Here is a 25,306-nt window from a genome sequence, read left to right on the forward strand (position 1 = left end):
AATCCAGAAGTTGTGAGCTCTATATGATTTTGGATAGAGGAATGAAGGAGGTAAACAATCGAGTATGCGACAGGAAAAGGAAGTCTATCATATAGACTTGGTACTCGACCATATAGTAAAGAGAAGCCTATCGTATAAACTTGCTACTCGATCGTGTAGCAACAAGTAACTATCATATAGTAAACTTGATACTTGATCGTTTAGGCTGTGAGATACTATCGTTTAGTAAAACTCTTTTACTCGATAGTTTTTATTTTGTGAGACGACACCAATGAATCATCATTTGATTTGGAAATCTATTTTCCTTTTTATCTCAAAATTACCATAAACCGAAAATAACCTCCTACTTAAGTCAGTTATTAAGAAAAAGAATAATTAATCATCACATAATTAATATATTATAAATAAATATAATAACTAACTTATCATATTATATTTATAAACCTATAGTTTTTAATATTTCATCATATGAAACACATAAATCATAGTTGTTTTTCTCTTTTATGGTATTTAATATAAACTCATATTTATATAATTTCTCTCCAATCAAATAATGTATCAAATACATCATAACAATTATATCATAGCATTTTATCTACTTACCACTGCTTTGGGGAAGGAGTGAATTTCGTCTTGTGTAGTTGAGTTCCCAACCTCCCAATCAGACGAATCCCCAAAAAGGTAGGTTTGTTTAGTTGGTAATCTGGTCACTTTCACCCATACGAATCAAAGGACCACCCTCATGAGCAGGAGTTCCCACTCACTCAAGATTAAGTCAATGTCACCTATGGTCATCCTAGTGAAATGTAAGTCTCAATTATCAACGGCGTTATATACAGAGACTAATCATTTCGTGGTCCAATCTTATACAAACTCTTTGTATAGGATACTCCCACTCGCATGTGTCCACATGAATGATCAGGATCAGACCATTTGTAGCACTTTAAAACACTTGTAACATCTACAAAACGGGTCGTATTCGTGGTGTCACCAGGATAAGGTATCCCTCGTTTATCTATATACTACAGACCATTTAGGTTATTACTTAAGGCATGATCCACTTGTATGTCTCCACATACATGTTTAAGTTACATAAAATAACCTTAGATCTTAGTTTATTGGATTTGAGTAAATGCTTATAAAACAACACTTATTTTATTAATAACAATATGTTCACAAATTTTACAAACTACAAAACTATCAGGAGATTTAGGAAACCAATCTCAACAGAGGTAGCATGGCGATAGAAAGGGCTGAGAGTTGGGACGTGATTCCATGTTCCATCATATAGTTCTAGAATTTGAGGTCCATATACTCTCCACCACGATCAAATCGTAGTGTTTTTATCTTCTAACCTAACAAGGTTTCAACTTCAGCCTTATACTCCTTGAACTTGTCAAGGGCTTTAGACTTACGTTGCATTAGATAGAGATACCCGTACCTTGAATAATCATCTATGAAAGAAATGATATATTCATACCACCTCGAGCTTTAACACTCATCGGACCACAGTGGTCTGAATGTATAAGCTCCAAGGTTTCCTTGGCTCTATAACCTTTTCCAATAAAAGGTCGTTTGGTCATCTTGCCTTCGAGGCATGATTCACATACCTACTAGGAGTTTTCTTCTAAACTCTTTAGAAGTTGGCATTTCACCAACTTTTCAATCCTATTGAGGTTGATGTGACCTAATCGTAGATGCCAAAGATGAGTGTTTTCCTTAGGAGAAACCTTTGCTCTTTTTGCAGTTGTCGTCGTATTAAACATTTCAGTGTTAAGCAACGCTTTTATGACTAATGGCCTTAGTACATATAAGTTATTTTCCATTGAACCAAAACCAATCTCCATACCATTCTTGAAAATAAAAACTTTACTCTCAGAAAAGGAGACGGTATAACCTTGTTCAATGAGACAAGAAACCGAGATTAAGTTCCTCTTGATATGAGGAACAACAAAAATATTATCCAGTAACAGATAACGTTTATTGTCCAAAAATAACTTCAGTCTACCTACAATAACAGCTAAAACAACCTCACCAGTACCGACTCGAAGAGTCAACTTTTCTTCTGGCAACGTTTGTCAGGAACTAAATCCTTGGAAGGAAGAACTAATGTGGTTAGTAATGCCTGAATCAAGTATCCAGGAAAAATCATCATTCTCTACCAAACACGTCTCTAAGACAAATAAATCATATTTAGTGTCTTTAGACTTCTTCCTCTTTTGAAGAGTAGTGGGATTGATATCAGAACCTAAATAAGCTCAAAGCTCCATTTTAGAGAAAACTACTCATCGATGAACTTCATCAAAGTCAGCAACACTTGCTACTTCTTGTCGATGAACTTCATCAAAGTAAGCAACACTTGCTTTCTCTTTTAGTCCCTACATTCAAGAAAGAATAGAGGTTAATTTGGGAACTAACACTATTGGTACCTTTCTCATCCATCCCTTTGTACTAAAAAAGTGAGAGCTGACATTCAAACAATTCTTGCAACAAGTCCATGATCTCACATACAATGACCATGTTCTCAACCCTTTTGGCCAATGCATCGGGTATCCTAGCCAAAATGTGAAGTCAGGCCAACAAGTTAGCCTTTATCCAAACCTCATATGCATTACGGACATTTTGCGGTGCATCAAGGGTCGGGACTTGAGCACACTCCTCAACCATGACAAACTCGAGGTCGTTTACCACGAAATATGTTTTAACGGATGCTTTCCAATGTATGTAATCGGTCAATTAGAGGCACTAACGGAAAATCATTCATGTTGCTGAAAAAGAAACACATTGACCTACATTAGATTTTAGCAAACACTCGTTGAAAAAACAACATCCAATACGGTTTAGCAAAACTGAAATGAACCCTGTGTGACATCCAGTGTCGCAATGACACTTCAAAGGTTTAGGACAAAAGCCACTGAAGGGTAGTCAATTTATCCCTCCTCTGAATTGAGACATTATCAACCAGCCATTAATACTAGAACAACTCTTGCTCCTATAACGACTAGCCATTATTGATTTAGTCAAGAAATCATTAACTTGCTTAACAATTTTCCGTAAGTGTGACCCTTCATTTTAGGCCCTAGAGTTCTGACCCAAGCAGCTAATCCGAAGGGAAAAATCCGATTGGGGCAAAAACTAAAGTGACCTTATCTATTTTGGAGTTCACCTTGATATTGACCAACCGCACAATACCCATTCGAAGAGGGACGCTCCTGGGGCGCCACAAGGGAGTGCAAGAAGAACTCATGGTGCAAATCAATGAAGGAGACCGTAGGACATGTTGACACACATCCTTCACTCACTTACTATAAACACTTTCTCTGTCCACCTTGATATTGACTCATGCAAACACCATCCGAAGGGGGATACTCCCAGGGCACCACGAGGCCAAGCATGAATCTCATAGCGTGAACATTTAAGTATAAACATTTTTATCTCTATTTCCTCAAACAGAACTTTTCCATCACATGCATTTTCTATTGTGCAATTTTTATCACTAAAAATTACTCTATATCCTTTATCACATAATTGACTAATACTTAATAAATCATGCTTTAAACCACCAACCAACAAAACATTTTCAATAAGAAAATTTGAACCGTTACTAATATTACCTTTGCCAACAATCTTACCCTTTTTATTGTCACCGAAGGTAACGTATCCTCCATCTTTCTTTTCTAGGTATGTGAGTTTTGTGTGGTCCCCAGTCATATGTTTTGAATATCCACTGTTCAAGTACCACTTATTCTTTATGGATCTCAAACATACCTGAGAGAATTAATTCTCAAAATGTAACCTTAGGTACCAAAATTTTTTTGGGTCCTTGGGGGTTAGCTAACAAAAATTTAGGAATCCATCTCTTTTCATTCATAATATTGATTTTTCTTAAATTGCATGCATAAACTTTATGACCATGTTTTCCACATGCATAACAAATAATAGAACCTTCTTTGACAAAGTAGTTTGTAAGTTTCTTTTGTTTTTGGTGAGGTTTATAAACCAAGCCACTTTTATCAAATATGCATTGTTGCTTACCCATTATGATATCTAAATTCTTTTTCCCATTTGTAAACTTTAAAAGAGTAGCTGAAATATCTTCATTTTTATTTTCTAATAATTTATACTCTTCTTTTAAAGTATGCAAATTTGATTTAGATAAATCTAGATCTTTTCCTCAATGGTCTCATTTTTCTCTTTTAGATTATCTAGCTCAATTAATAAATTATTATTTTCAAGAGCTAATTTAGCATTTTTCTTCCTAAGAGACATATATTTGCAACCTAGTTTTTCAAATTCAATTTTTAACTTCATTATATGCATCAATGAGCTCATCAAAGTAAGGTTTTCAGGACTTACCTCATCATCATCGTCGTCGTCGTCTCCAAAAGCCACAAAGCACAGATTTGCTACTTCTTCCTCGCTTTCAGATTCGCTTTTCATTGCTTTTGTCCCAAGTAGCTTTCATGGCCTTCTTGTTCTTCTTTGAAATGGATTTTCTGAGGACAGTCCCACTTCATGTGTCTGGGATTTTTGCATTCATAACAGATGATTGTATCTCTGTTGCTCTTTTCTCCTTTGCCTTCTTGATTGTGGCTTTCTTTGAGAAGTTCCTTTCCTAAAATGCTTTTTGAACTTCTTGGTCAAGTAAGTGAACTTCTCATCATTTAGTTCAACTTCAGTTTCAGAGTCCTCTTGAACTTGAGTGGACTTTAATGCTAGGCTCTTCTTTTTTTGACATCTTCTTCCACATTAGCCTTCATGATTATCTCATGTGTCATGAAAGATCCAACGAACTCCTCCAGTGGAAGTTTTGAGAGGTTCTTTCTTCTTGGATTGCCGTCACCTTAGCTTCCCAACTCTTAGGCAATGATCTAAGAATTTTTCTCACATTTTCAGAGGTGGTATAAGATTTTCCTAATCCCTTCAAAGCATTAACAATATTCATGAACCTAGTAAACATTTCAGATATAGTTTCATTTGTATCCATTTTAAACAATTCATAATTATGAACTAACATGCTAATCTTTGACTCTTAACTTGATTAGTTCCTTCATGAATTACTTCAAGCATATCCCAAATTTCTTTAGCAGAGTTACATGGAGAGACTCGAATAAACTCATCAGGATATAAAGCACAAAAACAGACAGTTCATGGCTTTAGCATTAATAGAAAACTTCTTTTTATCTTCATCATTATACTCTTTTTCTTCCTTAGGAATATCTTTATTATCAACTATCTTAGTAGGAATTAAAGGACCATTAGAAACAATTTCCCATAGATTATAGTCAATAGAAATCAAATAAATTCTCATCCTAGTTTTCCATTATGCATAATTATTTCCATCAAACAAAGATGGCCTAGTGGTAGATTGACCTTCACCATACTATTTATTCCAGTAGTTGCCATAAGCTCGAACAATTAAGTTTTTTCGAAAAAGGAAGAGAATATAATAATTTTTTTTTAAAGATTTTTGAAAGAGAATACTTTTCCAAAATTTGGATTTTAATCAATAGAGATTAAGAAGTAGAGAAAAAAAAAATAAGGTTTTAATAACCAATTTTTAAGAAAAAAATTTCTAATGAAAACGGCTTTTAAAACTCAATTTTTCAAACTTTTTGCAAAAAATAAAAAATTATAAAACCTTTTTTAAATAAGAAAACCGAGCTACCCACTCTGATACCAATTGTAGGATCTAAAGGCAACACTAGGAGAGGGGGGGAGAGGGTGAATAGGATTGACTACTAATTTTTAAATTTTATTCTTTAAACAATACTCAATAAAGTTAACCCACTAATTTGATTAAAGAAAATTTATGCAAGACAAAACTTAAATCATGCAAGCTATGATAACTTCAAATTTAAAGACAATTTAATCAAGGATAAATTTAAATAATACACTAGAAATTAAATCATGCAATTAGGAAAGATTAAAAAAAAAAATAACTAAGACAAAGAAGCAAAAAATTGAAAATAAGAAATAAAAGAGAGAGAGGAAGGAAAACACTGGGTATTATAGTGGTTCGGCAAATTGCCTACTCCTTCTTGGGTATTTCACTAAGTGATCCTCTGCAGGTGAGGACCAAACCGACACATGACCCTCTTTTTCCTAGGCTAAAGAGAAACCCAAGATCCTTTTTACTGGTTCAGGATCAACCCAATTTCTTTTTCTCACAACCCAAGGTGTACCCACATCTTAATACAATTCCCAAAAATTAAAAGAAAACCTCACAATATTACCTCTGAAGGCTAAATACACAAGTTGAGCACTAAAAAAAAACCTCACAAAAATAACTCTAGGTCAATTGAAGAGAAAAAAGGACAAGAATTTGAGAGTAGAGAGAATTGAGAGCTTAAGACTTGATAGTTGTTGGTGTATGTATGAAGAGTAAAATCAAGTCGAATTTATAGGCGAGGGGGATAAATTTTGACCATTGGATATGATTGCAAATGAAAGGTGGAGATTGAATTAAAATAGAAAATGAAAGGATTTGTAATTAAGGGAGGAATTTTGAAAGATTGGAATTATTGAGATTTGGAGAATAAAAATGATTTGAAGGATGACAATTTAGAAAGAAAATCAAATTTGAAAAAGGCTAAAATTTGGTGAGAATTTTGGAGAAAATTGGATAAGAAAATTAAAGGAAAATAAGGAAATAAAAATGAAAGTAAATAAAAAATAGTCGGATGATATGAGCACCACACGACAAGGAAAAGATGAGCGTCACGCGCAGCATTCTGTGAAGAAATCGCAGGTACATGCGACGCACGCGCGTGTCCGCGCGTGAAGCTGGGTGACCACACTTGTCATTATCTCATTCCACGGCCGCCACGTCACTGTCACATCATGTGTCGTATCAGCGCCACGTCAGTAAAAAGTGACTAGTTGGAGCGCCACGTCAGCCGCCACGTCCTAAATATTGACCGTTTGTGTGCCACGTCAACCCCACATCGGATGCCATGTCAGCAAGATGCACATGTCACTCTGTCATTTCCTCTCCAATCTTCTTTTGCTTATAACTTTCTCGTTTGAACTCTGATTTGAGAGATTCAAATTGTATTGGAATTGTCTTTCCGAGCTCTACAAAATAAAAACTCTGAAACATTGAAAATGTTAGTATAAAAAATTTGAGTTTGTTATTATCAAATACTTGGTTGATAACCTAAAGCTAACATTATATAACACTTATATAACAAAGTAACAACCAAGCATACATGCTTCCATATACACTTATACTATAACTTTTATAATATAAAGATGATGCATGAATATGCTAATGCATGCAAAATATTAACTCTTATATTTCATGATGCATGTGCATGCTTTCTTGTAATTTCATCATGCTATAAACTATATTATAACACTTATAATATATGATGCATGAATAAAATGCATAACCTAAGGTGCATTTTAAATCTATATGTCGTACACTATGGCATATAAACAACATACATCTCATATATTTTAAATAAAAGTTGATGAACCAGAATAATTAACCTCAAATCCTCAAAAACTAAAGCTAACTATTACAAAGCAGAATGAGTCTCCGGTTCAAACAGGCGAACTGGGTCTTGAACTGTCAAGGCGAAGAAACGCGTCTCCTTGATCGTCTACCAAATCCTTGTGATTGCCTACACAAGAGAGTAAACACTTTACTCAATCGTTTAGCAAGGCTGTATGAGCATAAACGATCATTTAGCAATGATCGTGCACCTTTGATTATGCGATGAAGCATGAGATCACACGATCGTGCAATGCAATCCTTAAGCGATTGACTAAACGACAATGATGTGGTGAAGCATAATCGTCTAAACGATCTCTAAGCAAGCGTCAAGGTATCATATACCGGGTGATCGTGTAGTCAGTGACTATGCGATGAGGCATGCCGAATTACACGATCGTTTAGTGCACGCGCCTTTTATTAAAAGATGAGCATTAAATGCACTATGCGATCGTTTACCTCCAGCGTCCATGCGATCGAGCAACCAATGCTACACGATAGAGTAAATGCTTTACAGTTTACCCCATCGTTTGACATTAGCTAAATGATAATTTAGTAAATACTAGATGATCGAGTAAAACCTTTCTACACGATCGTTTAGCCAAATCTCAACGATCGTTTACCTTAGGCTGCACGATACGACCAACTTTTGGTCTTCTTCCTCAATAAGAACCGCATCTCCATGCTTTGAAACTTCATCACGAATGACTCAACAAACTTCAAACACTTTGAATACAGACTCGATTGCTTGTTAATTATGCCCAAAAACATGGGGTCCCTTACAAATTAACACTTTGTAAACTTAAAGAAAGCTTTAAATAGAGACAACCATCCCGTAAACATTCATCAACACATCCAAAGATGCATTTAACTCTTAAACGCAATGCAGAAAACTTAAAAACCCACCACGACTGTAAAAGAAGTTCAAAACAAAAATGGTAATTTAGAATATCAAAACAACCTGTCTCTGATAACAATTGAAGAAAATTAAACACGAAGATTTCCATGAGTAACGGAAGGGATTATTCCAAATTCCATTCGAATGAATACAAAAAATTACAGTCTAAACGGAAACTAACAAGTCATGCAAATATAGAAATTATAGCATGCTATATGATGATACAAGGGATAGAGGATGCATACCTTTGAAGAACTATTCTTCAAGAATCCCTCGATCACTCTCCAAGTGTCCAAGAACAGCACATTCAAACATAACGACTGGTACAACCAACGAACACAAACACAACAAACGACCAACTGCTCCTCGAACCCAATCGAGTCAAATTCTATCCATGAACTGAGTGAAGATACCACCACAATGGTTACTTGGTATTCTCGGTGTGAGAATCCAAAAGTTGTGGGCTCTATATGATCTTGGCTTGAGGAAGAGACTGGAGATCTACGATAGAGTAGACGATCGAGCAAGTCGAAGATAATACACTGTCTATCGACTAAACGATGTGCTCGATCGTTTAGTAAACGGCAGCCTATCGTATAGACTTAGCCACTTGATCGTGTAGCAATGATCAGCTGAATGACTACCATATAGTCAACTCTACACGATCGTTTAGTCTCACAATAGCTATTGCTTAGTGAAACTCTTTCACTTGATAACTTGTCTCCGTGAGTGCTTTCTGAATGAGGCAACTACTAAATTTAGGAAAACAATTTTCCTTTATTCTCCCGGTTACCATAAACTTCCAATAACCTCTCACTCAATCGGTTATTAGAGAAAAAGAAATTAATTATCATATAATTAATATATTATAAATAAATATGATAAACCAACTTACCATATTATATTATAACCTATAGTTTTAATATTTCATCTCATGAAACATACAAACCATAGTTCTTTTTCTATTTTATGGTACTTAATGTAAATCATATTTACATTAATTCTTCCATTTGATGTATCCCATACATCACACCAATTATATCATATATAACTGAATTTCCTCTTGTTAATATGAACACTTCAAATCAACCCTGAAAACTGAATCTCAACTTGAACCCATTGAGCTAACAAGGGGACCTTATGAACCTATAACTTGAAACTCCAACGGTACATGAATAACTGATTAAACTCTTTAGTCACGAGATCCACCATTCGTTAACTGTCGGGCACTCCACTAAAGACTGACAGCTGCACTCATCTCACTACAGATATATTTATGTGTCCATATTAACCAATCAACAGTGCGATAACCCTTCACAAATCGCTCGTAAGTACATCCAAGTTACCGTTTTGCCCCCTGTAGTTACATCTAACTTCTTAAGGACCACTAATTTCTCTAATGAACAATAAGTCATAGTCCTACTATGACTGGACCTCTCTTCCAAAGAGAGGATGTGACCACTATGTTCAAGACCCAGAATCAGCCTTTAAGGGAGCAATCTATCTACTCACCCCTACTTTGGGGAAGAAGTGAATTCTGTCTTGTGTAACTGAGTTCCCAGCTCCCCAATTAGATAAATCCCAAAAAATGCATGCATGTTAAGTTGGCAATCTGGCCATTCTTACTCATACCAATCAAATGACTGCCCTCATAGACAGAAGTTCCCAAAATACTCAAGATTAAGGTCATGTCACCTATGGTCGTTTTAGTGAGATGTAAGTCTCAATTATCAACGACGTTATATAAAGAGACTAAGCACCTATACTTAAAGGTTGATCCACTTGTATATCTCATATACATGCTTAAGTTTACATATAATAACCACGGATCTTAGTTTATTGGATATGAGTAATGAAAATAAAATAATTCTTATTTTATTAATAACAATGTGTACAAAGTTCACAAACTACGAGACTCCGGGAGAATTAGGACACCAACCCCAACAGACATAGCATATATATCTTTTCCTCCCACTGAGTATTTTAACAACCTGGGGTTTAGTTTAATTAGAAAAACACGAGTAATCTTTTTTACAAAATGACTATTTAGGTTTGTTCACTTTAACGACTTTGATTGTCATTCATTAAACACTTTAACGAACTTTAATCAACTGTTGCATGCTTGTAGTAAATCTATCTAATTCACCTTTCCAGGTAGGTTTCCAGGTAGGGGTGTTCCGTTTCTGTCAGCTTAAATATCTCAGCCTAGCCAGAACTTGCCTGAGACAAAAGGTCCCTTATAGATTGATTTATTACAAATTTAATCTTTTATTCAAATCAATTTAATCCCATTAAACCGATTTAAAAGATTAAACTTAGATTTCTAATCTCATTAGAACTGTGATCTTAGGTCTATCTCATAGAACTATGATCTTAGGTCTATCTCAATCAAATTTTAAAATACTCTTAAAATGATCTTACCTAAGTTTGCATGCAACTCTTGGTTATTGATTTTAATTCTAATTTCATTAATTGTAACTCTTATAAAAAAATGAAACAATCAAAATCAACCACAATGCGAAGCTAGACATCCACAAGGCATTTATAAGTCTTATAAATAAACCTAAGTGGCATACTTCATGCAATGTTCATTCATTACTACTTTATATAACTATTATATAACTTATAATGAACCAAGCATACATGCTCTCATATACCCTTATACTATAACACTTATAATATAAAGATGATGCATGAATATGCTTAATGCATGCATATATTATAACTCTTATATTATTTGATGGATGAGCATGTTTTAAAGTAATTTAATGATTTTTTTAAAAAAAATAATGTTATTTTAATATTTATTGACAAAAATAAGGTTGGTTTGAAACTATTGACAAAAATAGGGTTGTGAAATCATGGACGAGGTCCACGAGTTTTGAGTTAGTGCATAAATCGTGGACAGGGTTCACGATTTCCTAGCCACGAATTAAGACTAGATCTATTTTTTTTTTCATTTGACTTCAACTACGGTAAAATACAAATTTAATCAAATTTTTAGCCACGAATTAAGGTTAAATCTATTTTTTCACATTTTCCCTCAATTTCTGTCTTCTTCTTTTAGTTTTAGTGTTTTTTGTATTTCCGGATAATCTTTTACTGTGACATTCAAAATGTTAAAGGCCAAAGATAAAATAAAAAATTAATCAAATTTCTAGTCACGAATTAAGGCTAGATCTATTTTTTTTCACATTTTCACCCAACTTCTGTCTTCTTTTATTTTTTTAGAGTTTTTTGTATTTTCGGAGAATCTTTTATGGTGAAATTTAACTTTTTAAAGACCTATAGTAAAATAAAAATTTAATCAAATTTCTAACCACGAATTAAGATTAATTTTTTTTTCATTTGACTTCGACAATGGTAAAATAAAAATTTAATCAATTATCCTACGTTTATTAAATTCAATTTCATTTGACTTCGACTTCCATGTTAAGTAACGGAATTTGGAATAAATTGAGCAAAACTTTCTTTGTTTCTTTCCCTGATTTTTTAACTCCTTGATTTTTGTGTGAATTTTACTCTGTTTAGATCAACATTCTATCGTTTTCGATGTCGTTTAGCAGCTTTTGTTCCACTTTGTATCCACTTAAATCGAAAAGCAATAAAAAAATAATAAAAATTAGAATTCGTGGACCCTGTCCATGAGTTTGGTTAGCATGGTCATATGCTGACATGGAGGTTTAACAAAAATCGTGTACCGGGTACACGACTTTGCTACCCTATTTTTTTCAATACTTTTTCCTTCCACTTTACTTTTGTAATTTCTTTCTTATGTACCCTATTTTTGTCATCACTTTTAAAAAACACATTATTCTTGAACTTACCCCTAATTTAATCATGCAAACTTCTATATTATAACACTTATAATATAAAGATGATGCATGAATAAAATGCATAACCTAAGGTGGGTTTTAAATTTATATGTCATACACTATGGCATACAAACTAACATACATCTCATATACATTAAATAAAAGTTGATGGATCGGGATAATATGCCTCAAAACTGGGAAAAGAAAAGCTATCTATTACAAAAATAACCAAGTCAACCGGTTCAACCATGCGAACCGGGTCTTGAACCATCTGGGCGAAGCCTCATCCTTTTGATCGTGTAACAGCTCCTTGTGATCGTCGAGTAACGCTGAACGAGTATAAACGATCGCATAGCATGAATCGTGTGCCTTTTAACTATGCGATGAAGCATGAAGGCCATGTGATCGTGCAAAGCACATTGAGCAACGCATGCCTAAACGATCAAGTCGACGACTACTATGTGATGAAGCATGATCGTCTAGACAATCGAGGAGCAAGCGTCAAGTATCTTATAACGAGTGATCGAGTAGCTAGTGACTATGCGATGAAGCATGTTGAATTACACGATCGTTTAGTGCACGCGTTATGCGCCGAGTATCATATATTCTATGCGATCATTTACCCTGAGCGTCTACGCAATCGAGTAGCCAATGCAATAAGATCGGGTAAACTCTTTACTCAATCGTTTAGCATCAACCATGTGATCGTTTAGTAAATACTACACAATCGAGTAGAACTTTTCTACATGATCGTTTAGCCTGAGCTACACGATGCGACCAACCTTTGGTCTTCTTCCTCGAAGTGAACAATATCTCCATGCGTCTAAGAAGCTTCAGCACAAACGACTCAAAAACAACAAAAAAAACTTGAATACAAACTTGATTGCTTGTTAATTATGCCCAAAAACGCAGGGGCCCTTACAAATTAACACTTGTAAATGTAAAGAAAGCTTTAAATAGAGGCTATCATCCTGAAATTATCCATCAACACATCCACAAACACACTTAACACTTAAATACATTGTAAACACTTAAAACACACCAAGACTATAAAAGAAGTTCAATACAACAATAGAATTTGGAATATCAGAACAACCTAGCTCTGATACCAATTGAAGGAACTCTAAATCTAGAGAACCAGTGAGCAGAAGCGAATCGTTCCAAATCTCATTGAGAAAGAACACAAACATTTACAGTCAAGAAAAACAAATTATGCATAATGAGTAAATTACATCATGCTATTTCAAAATAAAGACAAATGGATCGAGTATGCAATACCTTTGAAGAACTCTTTCTTCACGTGTCCCTCGATCGTTCAGCAACGCATCCAATAGCACGAACTCGAATGCAACGATCAGAACTCGATCTCAACAAGTAACTGGACGAACCTCAATCACAATCGAATATAACTTAATCCTCGACCCTCGAACAGAACAAGAACACCACCACAAAGGTTATCTTGGTATTCTCGATGTGAAAATCCAGGAGTTATGGGCTCTGTATGATTTTGGATAGAGGAATAAAGGAGGTGAACGATCGAGTATGTGACATGAAAAGGATGTCTATCGTATAAACTCGGTACTCGATCATATAGTAAAAATAAGCCTATCGTATAAACTTGCTACTCGATCGTGTAGCAACGATTAACTATCATATAGTAAACTCGATACTTGATCGTTTAGGTTGTGAGATACTATCGTTTAGTAAAACTTTTTTACTCAATAGTTTTTCTTTTGTGAGATGACACCAATGAATCATCATTTGATTTGGAAAACTATTTTCCTTTTTCTCTCACAGTTACCATAAACCGCAAATAACCTCCCACTCAAGTCGGTTATTAAGAAAAAGAATAATTAATGATCACATAATTAATATATTATAAATGAATATAATAACTAACTTATCATATTATATTTATAACCTATAGTTTTAATATTTCATCATATGAAACACATAAACTATAGTTCTTTTTCTCTTTTATGGTATTTAATATAAATCATATTTATATTAATTCCTCGAATCAAATAATGTATCAAATACATCATATCAATTATATCACATATAATTGAATTATATCACATAATCAAATTTTCTCTTGTTAATTTGAACACTTCAAACTAACCCAAAATCTGATTCTCAACTTGAACCCATTGAGCTATCAAGGGGACCTTAAGGACCTGTAGCTTGAAGCTCGAACGGTACGTAGTTGATTAAACTCTTTGATCACGATATCCATCATCCATTAACTATTGGTCACACCACTAAAGACCGAAAATTGCACTCTTCGCACTACAGATATATTTCTGTGTTCATATAACCAATCAACTGTGCGATGACCCTTCACAAATCGTTTGTAAGTACAGCTGGGCCAATTTACCGTTTTGCCCCTGTAGTTACATCTAACTCATTATATACCATTGATTTCTCTAATGAACAATAAATCATAATCCTACTATGACTGAGTCCGCTCTTCCCAAGAGAGGGTGTGGCCACTATGTTCAAGACCCAGAATCAGCTCTTAAGGGAGCAATTTATCTACTTACCCTGTTTCGGGGAAGGAGTGAATTCCTTCTTGTGTAGCTGAGTTTCCAACTCCTCAATTTGACGAATCCCCAAAATGATAGGCTTGTTGAGTTGACATCTAGTCACTCTCACCCATACAAATCAAATGATCATCCTCATAAGCAGGAGTTCCCAACTCACTTAGGATTAAGGTCATGTCACCTATGGTCATCCTAGTGAAATGTAAGTCTCAATTATCAATAGCGTTATATAAAGAGGCTAATCATTTCATGGTTCGGTCTTATATAAACCATTTTGTATAGGATACTCCCATTCGCATGTCTCTACATGAATGATCAGGATTATACCATTTGTAGCACTTTACAACACTTGTAACATCTACAAAACAAGTCGTATCCGTAGTGTCATCAGGATAAGGTATCCCTCTTTTATCCATATACTACAGACCATTTAGGTTATTACTTAAGGCATGATCCACTTGTATGTCTCTACATACATGCTTAAGTTACATAAAATAATCTCGTATCTTAGTTTATTGGATATGAGTAAATGCTTATAAAATAACACTTATTTTATTAATAACAATATGTTCACAGAATTTACAAACTACGAGACTATTAGGAGATTTAGGACACCAATCCCAACAGAGGTAGCATGGCGATAGAAAGGGAGATTATACTCCAAGTTGATTTCTCAAAAGATTAGCCCATAAAGACATTGTCAACCACGAACCTCAACTTTGGAGTGGAGCTTATGTTGTGGTTGAATTTTGGCCAAATAGAACAAAACTCAAAATCAAAATACGATAAAGTAGAATCAAGATTAGGATGAAATAAAGATAAAAATAAGATTTAATTTAGCTTGTTTGAGATTAGAAAAAAATCATATCTTAATCCTATGAGGATTAAATCTCATAACTTAATCCTAGTATGATTAAGATAAATCCTAAATCAAATCCCCTATAAATAAACTATTATGGCGCCATATGATATAATTTAAATTTCGAACTTCTTCTTGATTCTACGATTCCCTTACCGACTTAGGCATTATAGCGCTCTTTCTTTGTTTTACAAGTCATTTCTTTCCCAAATTATAAATTCGACCGTTGGTGTTACATGAAGGTTAGTTATATTTCTTCTATCCTAAATTTTGCATCAACCATCATAATTACAAACTTGGAAGAAATGGAACCGTACGTATTATGGGAAAATGGAGAAGAAAAAGAGAGAGAGAGGGAGAGAGAAATTAATGATAGGAAAATGCCAATAAATCCGATGAGGATGTTGCTTCGACCATTTTAATTTCAGGTGTATAAGTTAGATGGCAATTGGCATTTTCCTAATGGATTTTTTGAGTATTTGGTTTTTGTTTTTCTTTTAATAAAGATTATTTTATATTTTTAGATAATAATAATAATAATTTTGTGGCTAGGGAAATATAGGACACTAATGTTATCTTCTTTCTTTTCTTTCTTTCTTTTTTCTTTTAAATTCGTGTTATCTATTTAATTAAGGTCTCTTCAATTTACATTTTTACTTTATTTCTTTGGAATCTTGTGGGGACTTTTATTTCTTTTTATTTCTTTTTTCTTTTTTTTTTTGAAATACAAATTTGATTTGAAACTTGTTCTTTTTTAACTTTTATAGTATTAAATCTCTAGATTTAATCTTTATATTTTTTATAAACCTTTAAAACATTTTCTACTGTTAGTTTATTTTTTAATTAGATTTTTTTAACCATTATTATTGTTTCCCCAATAGATTTTAGGAATATTTTTACATTAGTTTTTCTTGCATTTAAATTAAGGTTATTGTTTAACAAATTTCGATAAACATAAACTTTAATGATTAATTTTAAGATTTAATGAAAGTGTATGAATTAATATTGAATATTAAAAATATATAAACTAAAATTAAATGAAAACTAAAATAAAAAAAAATTGAGATAGTATTTTTAACCTAACAAATATTACTACTTATTTTCTAGAAAACTATTTATTTATCAAAATTGTCAGTATGTAATAATTATTTAAAAGTTTTTGTTTTTTTTTTTTTTAAATAGATGTCACCAAACACATTATTTTTTTCCCACACACATACATTAATCTTTTTTCTATACACATCCTTCATGCACACGGCATACACACATATATACATTTTTGTATGTATATCAAAATGAACAAAATTCAACTAACATCAAATACATACTATTGACCTCAAGGTCAAAGGTTTGATCTCCCTCTATTATATATATTTACCAAATATATATATTAAACATAGAAAGTTTTGGTTAAACTTGTAATTTCATCATAATAACATTTAAGGAGCGTTTGAAGTATTGTGTTAAATAGCCAATGGTTATAATAATTAGTGTTTCAGGTGTAGACTATTTTTATTTCGGTTATAATAGTTTGTATTTAGAGTGTAGACTATTTTTGTCTAGATAGAAAATAAAAAATACTTTATAAAAATAGTAAATACTGTAATAAATAGTAAATTCTGTAATAATAAAGAGAATTTTGAAATAATATCAATTATACTTTAGGTTATAAATAGTTATACACACTAAATCGGCAGGCCCTATTTTTTCGGTACAATAATAACTATACATTAAAAAAAAGAAATAATATTGGGGATATGTGATCCGACGTGGAAAGAACGGCAGATGATCGTCCGATCGGACCGTAGGCAGAGGTGGCCGTCTGAACGACATCAAAATCCACGGCCGGTTCAAACGGGGGCATCGCCAGTGACCCAATTCGGACCAAGCCGGGTCCACGTGTCACGTGGAGCTTGAGCACTGTAGCCACGTAAGCGACAAAGCCAATGGGAGATTTTGGTTACTAACAATCTCTTCTAATCGTCTCTCCACCAATCCTCGCCTTCCTCCCACGTGGGCACTGGACCCCACTCCCAATGACGTCGTCTCTCTTTTCCTTTTTTTTAAAAAAATCCATTAAATTATATTATTTCCCATCAAATCTACCACTTGATATTATTTTGTAGATATAAATACATAATCCTCACTCCCACAATTCTCTTCACTTCTTTCCCTTCACTTTCTCTCATTTTCTCTCCATCCAAACAGAAAATCACAACTCCCATGGACGACGACCCCTCTGCTTCATACATCCACATGGTATATCTTTTTCTTTTTTTTTATAATTTTATTTCTCTCTTTACTTTTTATTGATTGATATAATGGACGGACGGATCATATGCGGCGTATGATTGTTATGGTGTAGGTGCACCACCTGATCGAGAAGTGTATAATTTTCAACATGACCAAAGAAGAGTGCATGGAAGCTCTCTCCAAACATGCAAATATCAAACCGGTCATCACTTCCACCGGTCCGTTTGGCTCTCTCTCTCTCCTCTCACGTGATATGCACGGACTCCGAAAGCCTTATTTATATTATTTATTTAGAATTTTGTAAAAATGTGTGTGCAGTGTGGAATGAACTGGAGAAGGAGAACAAGGAATTCTTTGAAGCGTATAAGAAGAAACGACGTGACGTTACTGTAAAGGTATCCGAGGGTAATTCGTCCGACACGTCGGATTTCAACTTGCTGGGTTCGAGGGATACGACGTCGTCCTTGAGTCGGTAGGTGAAAAAACAGGCCGCGGTGTAGGGTGGGTGGAAACTAATAAAATGAACCGACGGTGGGATGCGATGTACGACGTCGTGTTTAGGGATTGTAGGTGTAGGTGGATGGAACGGCGGCGGCGGCGGCGTAGAGAGGAACGGGGATGGGCTAATGGAGGGGCGTGAAGATATTTTGGGATACTAATGGCTGACGCGTGGGGACACGTGGGGACACGTGGCTACACGTGGCATCGTGCTGGAACTTTTTTTAAAAAATGTATTGCTGTCGCTTCCTGATTGAGTCTTGTCGGGAGGTGTAGGGATTTATGTGGAATTCCCTCTTTTTTGTTTTTTTGTTTGTTTTCCTTCCAACAAAACTAGCCGTCCAAGCAAATCTGTAATTGCCACCTCCTTGTTTTTTTTCTGTCTTATTTTTTAAAAAAATGTAAAATAATATGTAACAGTAATAAATTTAAGTCTTCTTTTTATGATGGATTGAATTTCTGAATTCAATTTTTTTTAGTAAAATAGGTTGAGATTAGATGTCACTATTAAATGCCGGTTGAATCATGCGTGTTTTTCGTTTTTTTGTATTTTTATTGAAAAATTAATTTGTTTGACTTGTTTGATAGTATAAATATCTTATAATTATTTTTATCATCATTCATAAATAGGAAACATATACCTAATAAAGAATTAAGAGGTTATGAATTTAATTCATGATGATCATCTATCTAGAATTTAATATCCTACAATTTTTCTTCAGCCAGAGTATATAATATGGAGTGTATGGAGTGAGAAAAAAAAGATCTCCGTTCAGATTTTCTAAGTTTAAAATATAACATATTTGACCTAATTTGTAGAAGACTAAATCAATACTAATTGTGGATGAAATAATTGACCAAATAATTAATCAATAATTGACCTAAAAGTTTATAGGTTAAGGTAAATTTAATATTATTTTTAACAATACATATTAATATTTAGGACAAATATCGATATATATCTCTAAGTTTTTTATGTATCAATTAAAATCCTAAACTAATAATTCTATCAATTTAAACACTGAATTTTCTAAGTTTGTCAATTTATACCCTCTCTCAGATCTTATTTAACCAATATTATGTGAAACTTATAATTTGAGTCAATTAAACTCCTAAATTTTCATAAGCCAATCAATTCAGACCATTTCTTACGATTACATTTGAAAATCATTCATGCATTAATTATAAAATATGTGGAGATTTATTCAAACGTATGGACGATTCTCAAAGGAAAATAAGAATAAGAGTCTAAATTAATAAAGATTTAGTTGATACAATTATAAGTTTCACATAAGATTTTTCCATACGAAACATAATGAAGCGTGTAAGTTGATACACTGACAAAAGTTCATGATTTAAATTGATACAGTTACTAATTCATGGTTTAAATTGATAAAATCTTAAGGTGTCGTTTGTTTCTCAGGCGACAAGATTGTCGCATTTTGTCAAAAATTTTAAATTAATATATATTATTTGGTTAAGAAAAACAACATATAAAAATAAATAAACAATATTAATTTAAAAAGAAATTCAAATTAAAATAAAAGTTATATAAATTCAAATTATATTAAATTAATTATAAATCAATAAAAAGTAGTAAGAGCATTCTTAGAACATCAGATAAATTTTAAGACATTTCTAAGTAGAAATAGTGTGAAAGAAAGAAAGTCATCCAACTATCCAAGCATTCGTAGACATCTGGAAAAATCTTTTCACAAATAAATATGATTATCTAAAGATGTCGAAAATTTGTAATTTTAGATATTTATAATTCAGGGCATCTAAAGATTTCGAAAAATAAATGACCCCTCTAAGGTTTAATGGGTTATGGGTATAAATTGACATTTTCTCTATAATTTAAATGTAATTCAATTACTCTATTTACTTAGTACAACAATTATTGTCAGGATTGAACCTTCAACTTTTAAAGATGAAATGATATTAGTGAACCAAATAATTTGAGGTGTCAAAGTCAGGCAATTATGTATAATTGTACCCAAGAAGAAGAAACATGGGGTTTTGAGTGGTGAAGAAGGTTTGAAGGCTTTTTGGGTACCAAATTGGTACAATTTACCCAGTCCCAGTTTATAGTACGATAATGTCAGCTTCTTTCTTTTCCCTACATTTGTGGGATTTCTTTTTTCATATAATTAGAAATATACGACCAAAACTGATGAGGATGGATCACGTTTGATGTAGAATTTCATGTCCAAATCAACCCATTGAAATTTGAAATGGACTCCTTTCATAGTCCTTTTAACATCGGTTGGATAATTATTTAGATTTCATTTAGTAAATATTTGTTTTTTTTTTAATTTTTGAAAATTAATTTTATAAATCATTAAGAAATTGAAAAGAAATAATCGTGAATTTTAAAAATCAACACAACCAACAACCAAAAATCAAATTATTACTAGATGGGCCTATAATTTTCACACACTTGTTTTTATTTTTTAAAATTGACTAGGAATTCAAATGTTTGTATAAGAAATATGAAAAGCACGAGTAAAAAATTGAGAGGCAATAAGCCAATTTTCAAAAAAAAAAAAAAAAAAAAGAAGTAAATAAATAACCAAATGGTTATCAAACAAGAATTTGATTTTTGTTTTTTTGTTTTTGGTGTTCGAAAATTAACCTCGTAAACACAATTTTCATCTATTAATATCTTTATGTTTGGTTTTTACATTATAATAGTGTTTTAAAACTCATGCCAAGTTTTGAAAATTAGAATAAAAGTTTTTAAAAACTAGCTTTTGAAATTTGATTAAGGATTCAAGTGATTAGTTAAAAAAAGATGAAAAGTATGATAAAGAAGTGGTAAGAAAATAAACATAATTTTCTTAGACCAAAAAATAAAATCGAAAGAGAGATTTTTTAAAAAATGTTTTGGCAAATAATTTAATCATGGTATAACTATATCTTATGATCTTCCTGAAAAAAATTACATTCCATGATAGCTCAACTGGTTAAATTTTAATTTTATTATCAATTGTCTCCCAAATTTAAGAAGTGACAGCACCAGAAATGTGCTATCCCGCTCAACTTAATTCGAGGCCGTTCCTTAGTTTTATGTATTTATTTAGTGATTTTACAAGTATCGGACATTAAATAGGCAGAAACAAGTATTAAGGTCGAAATGAAGCTAAAATGGATCAAAACAGGACTCAAATGCATCCATTGAAAAAATTATCAAAATGCCACTGAAGGCAAGGCAACGTGCAATGTTGTGCATGGGGCAGGCAGAAGGCAACTATGGTCGAGAGCATCGTAACGCTCCATCTTAGCACGCAACAGGCATCAACGTGTGCGTGTAACACATTGACACGAGAGCGTTGTTGTGCACAACGATTCACAAGAGGTCTACAGCGTCGCAGTGCTATCATGATTTTTATATAAGCTGCCCTAGTCGACAAAATTAATCATCTTCCAATTTCCTGATTTTTTTTCTCTACCATTCTCATTTCTCTTTTGTACCTCATTGCTTTATCACAATTGGGGATTGGCACGTAACAGGCATCAACGTGCACGTGCAATACATTGACACGAGAGCGTTGTTGTGCACAACGATTCACAAGAGGTCTACAACGTCGCGATGCTATCATGATTTTTATATAAGCTGCCCTAGTCGGCAAAATTAATCATCTTCCAATTTCCTGATTTTTTTTTCTCTACCATTCTCATTCCTCTTTTGTACCTCATTGATTTATCACAATTGGGGATTGTACCAATCATACTCCATTGATTTGAAGGATGATTATCGGCTAAGGTATGCTGTTCTATCTTGGATTTTAGAACGTTTCCTTTTTTAGTGCATTTGTGAGACTTGTTTATAAAAAAAAATAGGTTGTGATTCTAGATTTCATCTTAATATAATTGCGTAGCTCTCATATTATCTTGGATTGTCTGACAAACTATTCATTGATTATATGATTGGAAGCTTTTGATTAATATATAATATGTGACGTATAATTGTATATTAATCATTAAGAAGCAAAAGTTTAGCTTAATTTGTAAGTTAAGAGTCGACATCAACGAACATTGTTTAATCAACCTAGAGAGAATCAAATTGAATATTTAATGATGGAATTCTCGGTTAGATGTTCATCCTAGCATCATTCCTCGACTTAATGTGATTAGCATACTTGTGTGATACGCGTTTCATCTAATCATGGTGGTTAATTAGTTAATTAGGATGGTTGATTAGCATTTCTAATCAACTTGGCTAGGTTTAGACAAGGAGTTAAAATAAATCTTTGTGTTCAATGACAAAATGGAATAATTAGGAAAAACTCTGAAACAAACCCAAGGTAGATCTTTATTTCATAGTATTTTTTCTCGTCTTGTTTACTTTCATGAACATTTACTTTTATGAAAATTTACCTTACTTGCATTCAAATCAACGCCCCCCCCCCCTCCCGATTACTTGGAGAATGTGAACATTCTAACTAAGAAACACAAAGGTTCCTTTTGTATTCGATTTGTATTTCCTAAGGAAGGAACGGAACTTTATTTGATCTGTCGGAGAATTCGACACCCTCTGGTGTGCCGATCAATGACTAATTGAGCATTGTGTCTAATAAGTTCCTAAACTTTAAAATTGTTTAATAAATTTTTAAACTTTTCAATTTTACACATTCAACGTTCTTTATATTTCATGAACTTATTTGATAAAAAAATTAAAAGTTTAATATTCTATTTGACATAATATCCAATTTTATGTCTAATAGATTCATTGATTAAATACTTTAAATATCTATTTGATATTAAATTAAAAGTTTTGGAACTTATTTAACATTTTAAAGTTTAGAGTGATCACAAAATTGAAAGTTCAAAAAATTTATTAGATATTTTTAAAAATTCATCGACCTATCAAATAGAAACATAAAAGTTCATCGCTAAATGTGTACTTTAACATTGTTGTTGAGAAATTTCAGTTAAGCACAAGTTGGCACACCATCACAATGATCAAGCTCATTGTGACTATTATAAATTGGATTGGATCGAGTAATTAAATTCAGTAGGGTCCAAGGTCCAACACAATTCAAGCCAATTGTAGAAATCTATACTAAAGAAAATAATGAACTCAAGCCCAAGACCATGGAAGGCCCATAGAAGCTATATAAATAGAGGTCTTGCCCTTCATTTCAGGGAGAGATTGGGAAAAAAACTTAAGACTGAAGCTTTGAAACTCTAAAGACTGAAGCTCCCAAGTTCCAAAGACTCGAACTCTCAAGCTTCAAAGACTTTCAGAGGATCAGAACATTCTTTGAAGCTGTTAAAGTCAGAAACTCTAGAGGTGGATCAAAGTTGATCAACAAGCCAGAGGCATATCCGAGCTGATTAACAAACTAAAGGCTGATCCAAGCTTATCAACAAGCTAGAGACCAATTCAAGTCAATTAATAAGCCAGAGGACGATCCAAGCTGGTCAACAAGCCAAAAGTTAATTTAAGCTAATCAACAAGCTTGAGGCCAATCCAAACTGATTAGATCAATAAGCGGAGGGTGATCCAAGCTAATCAACAAGCCTAGAGGCTAATCTAAGCTAATCAATAAGCTAAAAGTCGATCCAAGTCGATCAATAAGCCATAGGTCAATCCAAGTCGATTAATGAACCAAAAGCAGATCCAAGTCAAGCAACCAACCAAAAGCATATCAAAATCGATGAACAAGCCAGAGGTCGATTCAAATTAATCAATAAAATCAATAAGTCCAAAAGTCGATCATCCAAGAAGATCATAAGCCTAAAATTCGATCATCCAAGAAGATAAAAAAAAACTTAAGGATTAAAATTTATTTGAGAGAAAACACCAAAGGACTATGTATTAGAGAGTGTATTGACTATACTTAAATTAATACAAAGTTCAAATTTAATGAATTAAATTTCTTCCAAAATCTTTATACTCAATAAATAATCATATGCTTCATCATCATCATCGTTTAAATAACCATTAAAGATAAAAATAATAAAAAATGTGAATGCAAAATGATTGGATTGGGACATATTCTTAGGGAGCTTGCTCTAGGTTACTTTTTAGGTTTCTTTTGGCTTTTGCTCAACATACACCAAGACATATCCAACAAAATCAAGAACTCATAAAGGAAGATCCCGTATTATCTTCCAATTATTATCTATTTCACCCTTCAAAGTGAATGTGGGGAAACTTTGTTTTCTTCACCTACATCACTATCATTATACTTACAACTTTTTCTTTTTTCCTTTTTTTTTTATAAAAAAAATTAAAATTATCATGGTTCTATATTAGAAAAGAAAAAAAAAGTAGAATATTTTTTTTCAAACAAAAAAGTAGAATATTGAAACAATATCTTTTTAATGTTCTTTTTCAGCATAATTTCAACAATGCAAAGTAGTTTGTTTTTCATTTTTTATTCATTAAGTATATACATTATATTTAAAAAGTTATATATACACACATATACACACAATTGTGGAGTTTGAATCAAACTTTAGTTTTTTAGAAAAAGATGGTAAAAGAAACTAAAGAACAACATTACAAGACATAAATAAAGAAAACCATTCATGGGAGGGAAAAACAATGTAAAAGAAAATCTCTTATTCAAGGCCTTTGTTGCAAGGTTGTGAGCTAAAGTGTTGTGGGACTGTCGAATGTGTGTAAAAGAAAAACATCCCCCAAGACATACACCAAATATTTTGCTTCACCCATAAAGAAGGAAACTTCAATTATATCAAGTTCATTCTCGTTTATCAGCTTAATCACCTCGAGAAAATCGAGTTCGACCTAGATGAGTTGTAAAATGATTGCCAGGGCCTCAGCAAGTCAAACACAAAGTGTCTGCACCTCAATAACTTTGACCTTTCTGCAACAAGAAATGTAATACATTCTAACGAACAAGCACGCCCCAGATGATCCCAAATCACTCATCCTAGATCCCCAACATAAGAGATGAGATTTCAAACAGC

At 33.0% G+C, this 25,306-nt stretch overlaps 1 protein-coding gene across 1 annotated transcript; it reads left to right on the top strand.

Annotated features, from left to right (window-relative positions):
- Positions 1 to 17,727: 17,727 nt before the first annotated feature.
- LOC120074114 lies at positions 17,728 to 18,388 on the top strand. The gene is made up of 3 exons (XM_039027132.1): positions 17,728 to 17,872; positions 17,979 to 18,084; positions 18,185 to 18,388. The coding sequence occupies exons 1-3, from the start codon at positions 17,837 to 17,839 to the stop codon at positions 18,340 to 18,342; spliced, it is 300 nt and encodes a 99-aa protein (XP_038883060.1). The 5' UTR covers positions 17,728 to 17,836; the 3' UTR covers positions 18,343 to 18,388.
- Positions 18,389 to 25,306: the final 6,918 nt, after the last annotated feature.

This window comes from Benincasa hispida, chromosome 3 (assembly GCF_009727055.1).
Source record: "Benincasa hispida cultivar B227 chromosome 3, ASM972705v1, whole genome shotgun sequence".
In the NCBI taxonomy this organism is placed as follows: Eukaryota; Viridiplantae; Streptophyta; class Magnoliopsida; order Cucurbitales; family Cucurbitaceae; genus Benincasa; species Benincasa hispida.

Excerpts from the sequence above, each read along its gene's own strand:
- LOC120074114 (XM_039027132.1), top strand. The coding sequence starts at position 17,837 with ATGGACGACGACCCCTCTGCTTCATACATCCACATG. Across the intron at positions 17,873-17,978 it reads CTGCTTCATACATCCACATG|GTGCACCACCTGATCGAGAA; the intron begins GTATATCTTTTT and ends GTTATGGTGTAG. Across the intron at positions 18,085-18,184 it reads ACCGGTCATCACTTCCACCG|TGTGGAATGAACTGGAGAAG; the intron begins GTCCGTTTGGCT and ends ATGTGTGTGCAG.